This window comes from Varanus komodoensis, unplaced genomic scaffold, assembly GCF_004798865.1.
Source record: "Varanus komodoensis strain SLA01 unplaced genomic scaffold, ASM479886v1 scaffold20_1, whole genome shotgun sequence".
Taxonomy (NCBI): Eukaryota; Metazoa; Chordata; class Lepidosauria; order Squamata; family Varanidae; genus Varanus; species Varanus komodoensis.
In genome coordinates, this window is record NW_025335587.1 from 12455950 (window position 1) to 12468452 (window position 12503).

The following is a 12503-nucleotide window of genomic DNA, read 5'->3' on the forward strand; positions in this document are numbered from 1 at the left end:
CCCCTGCGCGTTGTTGCCTGGCCGTAGGTAGGTAGGCGCCCCTCGGCGCCCGCGCCTTTCCCCGGGCGGAGCAGCGAGGGCGTGGGGGGCAGGTTCTCCGGGGGGGGAAGACGGGGGGCGCTCTGTCCCACTTGGCCCGCTTCTGAGACAAAGCCCCCCCCCCGGAAAAAGCGCTCGGGGGCCCCCTCGCCTTGGGAAGAGGCGCCTTTTCCCGCCCATTTCCCTTTCAGCGCCTCCCTCCGCCAGCATCACAGGACTGGATCCTGAGCACATTGAGGCAGGGAAGGGGTGGCGGGTGCGGCATCTCCCCCCAGCGTGGCCCACCCGAGCAGCGCCGAAGCCCCGCAGGCAGTACGTGAAAATCCTGGCATGCTGGGGGAACGGTTCTGAGCCTGTTTGCACAGGGGAAAGCATCGCAAGTCCCATCATCCCGCACCTGGCTTCCTACAGCCGAACAGATCCCAGTAGCCAAAACCAGAAAGACGTGATAGTCAACACTTGCGGGCTGGTCCAAAGATTCTTAGGCTGCAGCCCTGTGCGGATTGGGACCGGGAAAGGACCACGAGTCCAGCATACCCCATCCCAGCAACTTGCAGTCTCCTAGACCAGAAGGAAACGATAGCAAAATATTTGCATGCTGATGGAGAAGATTTTTAGGGTGTAATCCTGAGTATGTTTAGACAGCAAAAGGTCTACAGCTGCTACCAGTTGTAAGTCTTTTGTTTAGACGTGCATAGCGTTGTGGCTACAGATTCTGTTGAGCTGTATTTCATCTTACACAACACTTACCCCTTTATTTTATTTGTATTCCACTTTTCTGCCAGAAAAATGGCAGTCAGGGTGGTATATAGATTAGAATCTTTGCTATATTTTTACTATTGTTAGTTTTATTTCTGTATTGCCTAACAATAGAAGCTTCCTAGGCGGCTCACAACAACTCAAAAAAAGAGTGAATGGCAATAGAAAGAATAAAATGCAGCATAAAATCATGGTTAAGACCGCGGGACTGGGACTCAGGCGATCTGTGTTCTAGCCCCTCTGCATGGCAGTGGAGCCAACTGGGTGACACAGACCCTCAGCTCAACCTACCTCACAGGGCTGTTGTTGTGGGGATAAGATTGAGAGCAAGAGGAAGGGAATGATGTAAGTTGAGTTTGTTGTAAGAAAACACTGAGGATATAAATAATAAAATAACAGTGTTCAAATCTTAAAGCAGTTTAAACAGCTAAAAGCATTTCAGTAAAAACCAAGCTTATTTAAAGTCTCATCGTATGCCCTTAAAAGCCTGGGAACAGAAGGCAGTTTGAACCTAGCACTGAAAAGTTGACATTGTGGGGCCAGGCAGGCCCAGTGAACAGATCGTTCCATAATCATGGGGTCAGCATAAAGAAGGTCTTGCTTGTTGCGTTTCTCTGAGCTTTGCCCGGAAGTACAGGAAGGTCTGCAGAGGTAGAGTGTAGTATTGGAATAGATTCAGGTCAGGAGAAGCATTCGAACAGGTATTGTGGTCCCAAGCCTTGTAGGGCCTCATAGTTCAGAATCAGTCCCTTGAATTAGGCTTGGAAGAATATAAGCAGCCAGTGTGAGCGGGTCAGAATTATTCCTCTCTGTTCAGAATTTTGTCACAATTATGGATCTGAATAGTATAGACTACTAACATTGGGCTATCTCTGCCCAAGCAGTGGCATAGCTTGTAACCCGTCCTGAGATGCTGTTGTGAAGAACGGGATACAAATGTTTTAAATAAATAAATAAAGAATAAATAAATAGCTGGGTCTCCAGCTGAAACTGGTCAAAGGGACTCCACTCAGGCTACCTAAGCCTAAAGAGACAGAGGGATCAGGCAGCACCCACAAGCTATGAACCTGCAACCCAGCTTCAGTGCAAGCCACTTCAACAGGTGCCTTCCCCTGTTACCTGTTCTAAGGCCATGGAGGAGCTCAAACCTCAGCAGTGGCTTTGGTGGGGACTTATTTGCAGAAAGTGCTGCACAGTTTTTTGCTTCTGGTTTTCTGCTCGACTCTTTAGTGCTCTGCTCCAAATGCTTCTGGAGTGTCCTTGAATCTGAACAGAATGACTCACTCAGGCTGAAGCCTATTCAGTCTCTGGCTAAAAGGATACACTCTTTTGCAATAGATACCATGGATACCATGATAGTTCATGGGCTTAATTACTAAAGGAATTATTACCAGGAAAGGAGCAAGGCTGTGACCAGTCTGGCAGAAAAAACAAAGCCACACTCTGCCATGCTCATGAAACTCCATCTCTGACCATCAGAGCTGCTGCTACCAGTTCCATGATCAACCAGCTGCTGCCCGAGGTTCCACGCACCTCTAGCCACCTTGGGAAAGGTCTCAACCTAATTAGAACAGTGGAGCTTCCTTCAGACTCTTCCATGGACTGGATGCAATACTTTGCTAGAGTTGTGGCTGAAAGGTTTGTAGCTGAAGCTGTGCAGAGGTCGACGGCAATTTTGCAACATCTTTCTTTAGTTGTTTGTGGATGGCCTGACTCCATATCTGGCAGAATCAAAGGACAAAGGTGGGCTTCCCTTTGACTCTAGGGATGATGGCTTTAGGGCAAAAAGCAGATCTCTCAGCTCCTTGCATCATACCTCATCCTTCTCTCACCATCAAAGCAAGCCTTGATGCTTCGTCTGTCAGCAGCACACTCAGTCAAGCCCTGGTTGGGAGGGAAAGCAGCAAGGAAGACATTCTGCTGGATTCTTTTCCCTCCTCGGGGTGCTTGCAAGGCTTCTGGTACTCATCCCCAAAGACAACTAGGTGCTATAGGCCAGCCTTCCTCAACCGGCTACACCCAGAATTCCTAGTCAATGGCCCTGCTGCATAGGAGTTCTGGGAGTTTATTTATTTAAAACATTTGTATGCTGCCTATTGTGCCACAGCACCTCTGAAGGCCACCAGGTTGGGGGAAGGCTGCTTTTTATAAGCTGTCTGGCCTGGCAGCATCCTTTAATTTCTGTCATATCCTATGAGCAGGATTCTCCAGGTTTTGGTCTCCCAAGACCAAAGAAGAACAAAGATCATTGACCATTCAGCCAATGGCCATGTCAGGGTTTCATTGTAAGCAAGCAAAAGCGTTCTCTCATCTCTGCTCAGAGTATTAAACATTATAGACACAGCCGTCAAGAAATTGTTCCTGTTGACCAAACAGCCAGAAAAACCCTTGACCAGCTTCCATCAAGTCTCGTCCACGAGGAAGACATTGCTTGCCTAGCTGCAGGAGACCAGGACTGCAGTAACAGACTTGTTTCCATGGACATGCTTCCACTACCACTTGCTTCAGTGGTTCCTTCCCCTTCATCAATTCAGCATTGCTCAGAAGGTGCACTTGATCCTGAGCTTTCTGGGTATGTCTGCCTCCATCCCTTGGTGAACCAGCCCAGAACATCAGGCCAAAGGATTACCCTGAGAGAAGCAGTTGCTACAGATGCTTTTTTCTGAAGTTTCGCAGGCTGAGCGCGAGAATTGGCCCGTTTGGAATTGGAATTACCACCATACAACAGGGAGATTGGGGCCTTAATCTCTAGTCGTTTGAGAAAATCACATGGATCTGGTGGACCCCAGTCCTTGACCGCTTGGCCCATGCCTCCAACCAGAAGGTACCTCAATTTGTGTCAAGGTTCCAGGCTACTGAGACCATCAGTGTGTCTCCCTGTTGTTTGTTGTTAGTTGCGAAGTCATGTCCAACCCATCACAACCCCATGAACAACGTTCCTCCAGACCTTCCTGTCCTCCACCATCCCACAGTGTCCACCCAAGCCCACACCCACCGTCCCAGTGACCCCATCCAGCCACCTCATCCTCTGCCACCCCCTTCTCCTTTTGCCTTCAGTTGTTCCCAGCATCAGGCTCTTCTCCAGGGAGTCCTTCCTTCTCATTAGGTGGCCAAAATATTTGAGTTTCATCTTCAGTATCTGGCCTTCTAAAGAGCAGTCAAGGTTGATCTCTAGGAGTGACTGGTTTGATTGCCTTGCAGTCCAAGGGACTCGCAGGCGTCTCCTCCAGCACCACAATTCAAAGGCCTCAGTTCTTCGGTGCTCAGCCTTCCTTAGCCTTTTCTTATTTACCAGGGTATTGAGGAAGGCAAGAAAACTTGAAGGCTCAGGTGACTGTGATAACTCATCAGGGGCCACACTCGCCATCTCATTTTCAGAGGCCTCAGCGATCCTCCCGAGAAGCTTCTGATTTGTCCTGCCCTCTTGACCCAGAGTCCCCATTCCATGGACAGTTGGAATAGTTCCAACCTTGCATGTGAGAATTGAATAATGGCAGTTTATTCTGCTCACAGCATCTTGGAAGGCTCAATTTCTTTGATCCTAGCCTCCAGCAAGTCTTCTACCAACAAAATTGATCAAATGACTTGGAATGTCTTCCAGAGGTGGAGGAGGAGGAACAAAAATCTCTCCAAGCTGGGCTAATTTATCTTCTGGCCTTCCTTCAGTCTAGTCTGGAGCAGGGCTTATTCTCTGATACCCAGAAACATCAGGAACTACCTTGGGGGCTGTTGTGCAAAACAGTTTTGGAGGAAGTGGTTCTTCTGTCTCCAGCTCCCATGCATGGGATCCATCCATACCTTGGATCTCAGTTAACTGTTTTAGACTCTCGCCATATCACCTATTCAGCCTCTCTCCAACCCCTCTCAAGGAATGAACATGGAAGAGGGGGCTTCTGCTGGCAGTCACCTGTGCCAAAAGGGTTGGTGAATTCTTTGCCCTTTCCAGATGAGAGGAGCTGTATGATCTTCACCCTGAGAGGATAACCATTCCTATCCAGCGTTTATTTATTCCGCAGATTAACTCCCAGTGATAAATCCTGAAGAATACCATGGTTGATGTTAGAGAAAACTGGTGAGACAGCCAAGAGAACCAATGAAGTTGCATGCCCCCATCCTTTCCCTGTCATCCACTCAGGTGATTGGGGTTTTTCCACCCCAAACCCAGGACTTAAACTGATTTGGAATGGATCTGAATCTCCAGTCCCTTCTGTCTAGAGCTGGAAATCTTCCACATGCTCCTACAATGGCTAATGTGACACTGGGATGATCTTTTTGATTACTTTATCTGATTGCCTACCTGGATGCGTTGTTTTTGGTACCCCTTTTACAATACTAAGAGAAAGAGATAACTAAATTTCAGTATGGATTCCTTTATCCGTACAGGGTGCCAGTGAGCATTCTTTGATGGGCTGGCTTTGGTGTTTCTCATTTGACAAACCTGGAAATGAGACATCTTTATCACTCATGGGTCAGTAGGCCAAATGTAGTAGTCCTTCCAATCCCATTTTTAATTCCAGAATTCTCTTGGAAGCATCTGATTATAGAACTGCTTAATTGGGCTGCAGGAACCGCTTGATACAAATATGAACAATTTGCCTTATCTGCCAGCATGGTGGCTTATTTTGATCATGTGAACCAGCTCGTGATGTGCCTTCCCACTTGTGTTGTGAGAGTTTATCTGAGATAGAAGCATAATTGATGTTGCAGTTATGGAATCTTGACCTGGTATTGGCAAGGCAGCCCTGGTGTGAATTTTGCAAGACCTCCAGCTATGGGTTATCAATGCCATGTTCAGGCTCGCCTCCATCAGGACTTAAAGGCCATGGAATGCATTCGAGCCCAAACTTTCTGGGCAGTTCACAACTCATTTAGAAGCAATATAAAATATACAGTCAAAACATATAAATGCATTTATTAATTACATTTGTATTAACATTAATACCTCTGGGCGGCTCACAATCATAAAACACGATAAAACTAATTACAACATATTCAAATACAATGCTAATAAAATATGCGAACAGAAGGTCAAGTGGCATTAACTATTAAAATATTTTTTTAAATGAAGGTCTTCACCTTGTGCTAAAAAGAATATAAAGAAGGCACCAGGCGAATCTCCTTGGGAAGAGCATTCCAATTTAAAAGTTGACAATACAAAATTTAAAATCGAATAAAAACAACTCCCCTGTAGTAGAAGACAGTCTTTACCTGGTGCTGAAAAGATAGCAATGTTGGTGTCGGGTGGCCCTCAGTGGGGAGCTCATTCCATAACATGGGGGCCAACCCTGGAAAGATCCTTCTCCTTGTTGCCACCAACCGAACCTTTCTTCGAGGTGCCTGTTGGAGAAAGGCCTCAAGTGCATGCGGCTGGTGCTACTGAGCATGTGCCAAATACCTTCCACATTTTTCCATAGGCCCGCAGTTCTCTACACCTCCAAAGATGGAATACAAAGCATTGTGGGGTGGAGGTAGTTTTTTATTTTGACTTAGGTAAATTTTACTTTACTTAGGAAGTAGTGTTTTATACCTTCATTACTCAGCTGTTCGATGAGAAAATGCCAGAGATCAACCATTTTTTTTTAGGATTTGGAAGCAGTGAACACATCCGTGTGTCCATTTGATGAACACCTCAAAGATTTTATTGATTGAACTGCAAAACCCTAACCTACAGAGCGAGATGATAGCACTCGCGTCAGCTTCTGGGAACCCCCTTGGAACGGCACTGGACGGATCCCAGTAAAGGCCTGAAATTTGGTTTGGAGCTGAAGTATTCCACATATACACCAGTATTTCGGTCAAATTCCAACAACTTCAGGAATGTTTATACAGTCTTACAAAGTGAGAGGATTAATGCTAGCAAGGAGCACCCAACCAGCATAGAGGAGGATGACTTTCCCATAATTTTGGAAACTCACCATAGTCTGCCCAAAGGCAAATACAAGACTCCAGAGTCGTACTGTCTCAGACTGCTAACTCTGAGAAATAATATAAAATAAACATAGCTGTCCACTTAAAGATCTGCGGAAAAAAAGGAGGGCCCAGCATGAAAGGAGTGATTGCTATTCACTGCAGACTCCTCATCTGTACAATTTTCTCATGTTTTCTCTCCAGAAGATGGTAAGATTTACTTCCACAACAGGTAACACATCAATCGTACCAGCAAGAATTGATGACTGCAGGATCTTTTATTCAGTTGTAGAAACTCAGACAAATGGGATGCAGCACAAGAAATCAATCTTTTATTTGCAATCAGACAAGCCAGTTTGGCTAGAAATTAATTACTTTCAACATAATGACAAAATCACTTCAGACTCAGGAAGGGAAACCAAACCCTCCTGAAAGTTTATCTGTTCTGCTCAGCATGGCATAACAAACGTTCTCAGCAGTCCTTAATTTACCTTTTCACCCAATTATCCTTACTCATGTTTAAAGCCAGGAAAGGCAAGAGGATTCCACACGGATGGTAGGACTTTTCTCTACAAGGCTTCTCTTCACTTTGGCCATTACAATGAGAGAGTATTTGTTATAACTAGATAAGCAGCAGCCATCTGCTGGATCTGAATCACCTGTTTTATCTGTGACAACCAATCTGCATGGATGTGGCCAGTTTTCCTTGCAAAGCTTTGTGCAAATTGATCTCAGGCTATCCTGTCTCCTGGCTCTCTCCAGACCGAAGTCTTCTCACAGAAGAGCAAAGTCTGTTCAGGGACTGTAACAGGACTGAACTCGATGGGAATGGCCTCAGGAAACCAGTCTCATCCAAGAAAGGCTGGACCTGATCAGATACCGTGTACTCAAACCTCTTGCCCAGGCAGGGCAAGCAGTCACCTATAATGGCTAAGACCTTCTAGGGCAGTGGTGGCGAACCATGGCACGCGTGCCACAGCGGGCACACAGAGCCTTCTCTGCTGGCACATGAGCCAAGTTGCTCCAGCTTCGCCCCAGCAGCCGAGCATTGGATAACAGTGTACATAGGGGCCATGGGCATGCTCGGAAAGGAGTAGCGGTGCCAGGCAATGACATCACAAGCCGCGATTCCGTAGCTGCAACTCGCCCGAACGTTTGCATGGCCAGTCAGTGCACTGCCAGAGACATATCTATATTTGCTTGGACTGGCTGTGAGTTGTTTTTTTCTAAACTAAAACCTCAGTTTTCAGGTTTTATTGCAGTGTTTGCGATAAACAAGTGTGTTTTGCGTTGCAGTTTGGGCACTTGGTCTCTAAAAGGTTCACCATCACTGGGTTGGGGTTAGAAGAACTAGGTGTCCTGGCATGATTTTGATGGTTGGAATGTGTTTAGAATGGGCAGAAATGTTGAGCTGTGCAGAAAAAGCAACTCAAGGAAGGCTTTTTTGAAATCGTCCTATTTTCAATGGAACTTTTGCCCTGTGTTTAGGGTTAGGGGTGTGCACCAGGGTAGGGTTAGGGTTAGAAAAACGAGGTGTCCGCGCATGATTTTGATGGTTGGAATGTGTTTAGAATGGGCAGAAATGATGAGCAATGCACAAAAAGCTACTTGAGGAAGGCTTTTTCAAAATCATCCTATTTTCAATGGAACGTTACGTTAGCTCTGTATTAGGGTTAGGGCTGTGCACCAGGGTAGGGTTAGGGTTGGAAAAATGAGGAGTCCTGGCATGATATTGATGGTTGGGATGTGTCTAGAATGAGCAGAAATCTTGAGTTGTGCAGAAAAAGCTACTCGAGGAAGGCTTTTTCAAAATCGCCCTCTTTTTAATGTCACTTTCACCCTGTATTAGGGTTAGGGGAGTGCACCCAGGCAGGGTTACAAAAACAAGGTGTCCTGGCATGATTCTGATGGTTGCAATGTGTTTAGAATGGGCAGAAGTGATGAGCTGTGCAGACAAAGCTATTCAAGGAAGACTTTTTCAAAATCGCATTATTTTCAATGGTATTTTACCCTTCTGTTAGGGTGATGGGTCTGCACCGGGGTAGGGGGCCACCGTGAATGCAAGTTCAGGTGGTAAGGGGTTGGAAGGAAGAAGGACCTTCACAGTAACTGGACACTGGGGCAAGCGGACAAAGGGGTGTACCGGGGGGCGGAGGCCCCTTGCAGAAGGATTCTTCGCAAGGCTAAGGCTGATTATGAGCTGAGACTTGCCAGGAATATTAAGAGTGACAAAAAGTTCTTCTGCCTTCATGTAAATAGGAAGAGGAAGGGGGGACAGGAGGTGGAACCACTGAAAGCGATGGTGGGGATCTGGTAACTGATGTAAGGGAGCAGGTACAGATGTCAAATGATCATTTGCTCCTGTGTTCTCCCCCAACAGGGTTGGAGATTATGGGGACATTCAGTGTGGGTAAGTGCAAGGTATTGCACTTGGGACACCAGAATAGCTGCCACAGGTACAGGATGGGGGACAAGCTGCTGGAGAGCAGTGCTTGGGGTACCGGTCGACAGCAGGCTGATCCTGAGCCGGCAGCGTGAAGGCAAATGCCACCCTTGGAGGTATACCAGAAGCATGGCTTCCAAATCTAGGGAGGTGTTGATACTGCTGTACTCGACTTTGGTGCGCCCACGACTGGAGTACTGCGTCTAATTCTGGGCTCCGCCTTATAGGAGAGACATGGCTAGGATAGAATCTTTTGTGCACTCTAAGTTTGGGAAGAATGACGGTTGTTAAAGCTGGATCTGTGTTAAGAAGAATAAATTCTGAGTTTAGCAGATAACTACGAAAGCAGCTACTAACTCAACTCTAATGTCCTCTTCATACAAGACAGCAGTTATTTTTGGTTATTTTTGGCTTTGTTTTATGTTTCCTCTTTTCTCACATATATAGTAACTGGAAGGGAGAGGTAGCAGGCTAAAGAAAGTCCAATGTTTTAGAGGTGAGAAGAGAGTAGGAAAGGAAAGGGCAAATTGAGACTTTTAAAAAACATTTTAAATGATCTTTCAATAAACCAATAAGAAAAATATAAACTCAACCATGGTTAACTTTCTTGTTTGATAAAATTCAGGGTATTTCATTTTTATTCAGGACACAAAGCAGCTATAAAGTTAACAAGCAAGTTCTGATACATCCAAGAATCCATTTGTTAGCTTCTGTGCAGCTGATGATATTTCTACTGCATAAATATACTATCTCCATGATGCAAAATGCTCCTTTGCCTTATGCATTTTCATGGGTTTAGAGACTCTGATAATTGGAATGACTAAAATCTCAGCCCTGGACTCTGTGTTCAATAGGCAACATAGCTTGTCTTCATACAAATTACAGTTATTATTTTTCACGAAGACAAACTTGGTCAGTTTTGTAATTCAGTGGCTGTGTACTTTGACTATATTGAATGTTTAGTCTCTAAACAATCTTTTTATTGGGACAACATTTAATCAATCCTCTTAATCTCTTTTTTCCTAATAGGAAGGTTCTGGAAAGACATCAGACAGCTTTGGTTTTGCAGAAAAATACAGAAGAAATAAAAAATGTCCAAAATAACCACAGAACTTTTGTTGGAGAGAGCCGTGCCCAAATCTACAAGGCTCCGAAAAATCAAAACTTTGAAGTAAGTGTAGTCGTACCTATAGAAAACTCCAGAGATGTCCCTTGATTTCAAAATGAAAGATAATTTAGCTCTTAATATTCCAAGCGATTATGATATTTCTAAACCTTCATATAACTTGAGTAGTAAAAACTCCTTAAGTGCACAGTTAGGGTATGAGACTGGGAAAGTTAAAATAAATCACAGAAATGTAAAACTGAGCAAACATTTTCATATAATGAACACTACCGAAGAAAAACTGTTCACCCCGTAGTAATGGAATGTGAGTTTCTTTACAGTTTTTTTCCCTATTTGATAGCAACGTTTAAGATGTATCTTTTCAAGGGGGCTGGGGTATAGGGGATTTTTTATAGTTTTAAAATGTACTGTTTCAATTTGAGACTGCTGGATCCGACCAAGGGCCCATCTCTGGCCCATGGCTGTTGCTCAACTGGCACCTATAAATGATATTCAGTAGAATATTCCCTTTGAATATGAGATTTTTTTTTCCAATCATGCCTGTGAATGGACAATCTAGTTTTCAGTTACTTACTCCATCCTATTTAGGTTGCATTTTGCTTAAGTCATTAAATCTTGATACATTTGGCCTTAACTGTCTAGTGTCTATGAAAGGGTGGCGAACTTCTTTCAACTCAAGTGTCTAATTCAGCTTTGGAGAAGCTCCCCAAGGCCAAATTCCAACGGTGGCAGGGCTGAAGGCAAAGGAGTGGAGACAGAAATGCAAAATCTATCACTCTGTTCCAGCTTACAACTCTTAATGCCAATAACTAAGTCATGAGAAAAGCATTTTGGTTTTTAGAATGGAGGAAAACGGCAGAAAAAATGGGGAGCCACCAAAACATTGCAGATTGGGGATCAGGGAAGCTTCTGTGACCTTCTGGGAAACTCAGGGTGGCTGGACCTGGGACAAGGGAGGTTTTCCATGTCAGCAAACCTGATGTTTCACTGAGGAGTCTGAAGACTGAGGATTTCTTATTGCAAAGTGCTGCAACGAGAATCAACGGTAGAAACTTTGCCTCCCCAGCTTGTCCAGATTGCAAATAACAGCAGAGGACTTGGAGCCGCAGTTGTTTTCCCATCTCCGCCACCTCCAAGAACTTGACCTCTCCGACAATCTGCTCGAGCGGCTTCCTGACAACCTGAGCCTGCCAAACCTCCGCGTCCTAAACTGCAACAACAACCACCTTGAAGATGTGACAGCCCTGCAGCAGTTCCCGCAGCTGGAGGAGCTGACTTACACGAACAACGTATACCTGACGGTGAGTGGACCGAACCTGGCTTGCCGCTGCAGCCTGCGTGAGTACACCCAAGCCTGAATGGGCAGTTCATTGGCCGCCTTTATCAGGGCAAGAATGGTCATGGGCGGATTCACACGACACGACAAGCAGTGGTGACTTTTTGTGCAGGTTGGCCTGCCTTGCAGAGCCGTGACAATCAGCCCAGCACCCAGCTCTTTTGCAGGCATGCAATTTTTTCCCACTCTCAGCCCCAGCCAGGAAGTGAACCGAGCCTAGAGCGCATCCATGAATGTCCAGGATCACCAGCAGCTTCTTTGTGCAACATACGCAAAGTACACAAGTCTTGTGGGCTGGCTTGGACCTGCTTCCTACTGAATGTCCATGCAGAGGTTTGGCATGTGGTGGTCTTAGGGCTGGAATCTGTGGAGCTGAGGATCGCCACTCGAAACCCGGACTCTTCGTACGTTTCTCTTGTTGGGCCACCAGGACCTTATTTGGGCATTTCAGCGTGGTATGTGTGTCCGGCCAGTGTGATGCAGTGGTGAAGAGCGTGGGACTGGGGCTCGGGCGACCTGGGTTCGAGTCCCCCTGCTCAGCCATGGAGCCCACTGGGTGACTCTGGGCCAGCCACACACTCTCAGCCCAGCCTACCTCACAGGATTGTTGTTGTGGGGACAAGATGGAGGAGGAGAATGATGTAAGCTGCCTTGAGCCCTTTGTCAGAAAAAGGCAGGATTTCAATCAATCAGTCAATCAATCAATCAATCAAAATGTGTGGTTTTTAGAAGGCAGTGGAAATCAGAAAGTCAGACTCACTTGGAGTGAAGGGAATCTTGGCTCTCACACAACATGAAACCCGAGATTTTCGGAGCACTTGCAGAGGTTCTGAGAGTCCATGTCCTTACAAAGCTCTTTGGACTCTTTGAATTATTCCAAGGAAGCAAAAGTA

At 45.7% G+C, this 12503-nt stretch overlaps 1 protein-coding gene across 2 annotated transcripts in view; it reads left to right on the forward strand.

The window, feature by feature from the left end:
• The window catches only part of LRWD1 (leucine rich repeats and WD repeat domain containing 1), a 35783-nt gene continuing 23280 nt past the window's right edge, over positions 1–12503 (forward strand). Inside the window, exons 1-3 of one of the 2 annotated variants that reach the window (XM_044429946.1) lie at positions 1–27; positions 10178–10319; positions 11341–11575. In XM_044429946.1, coding sequence (XP_044285881.1) covers positions 10240–10319; positions 11341–11575 — 315 coding nt within the window. In that variant the 5' untranslated portion in view covers positions 1–27; positions 10178–10239. Of the gene's footprint in view, positions 28–3585; positions 3623–10177; positions 10320–11340; positions 11576–12503 lie in introns of those variants that run through there. The other variant, XM_044429947.1, reaches the window with a different exon arrangement.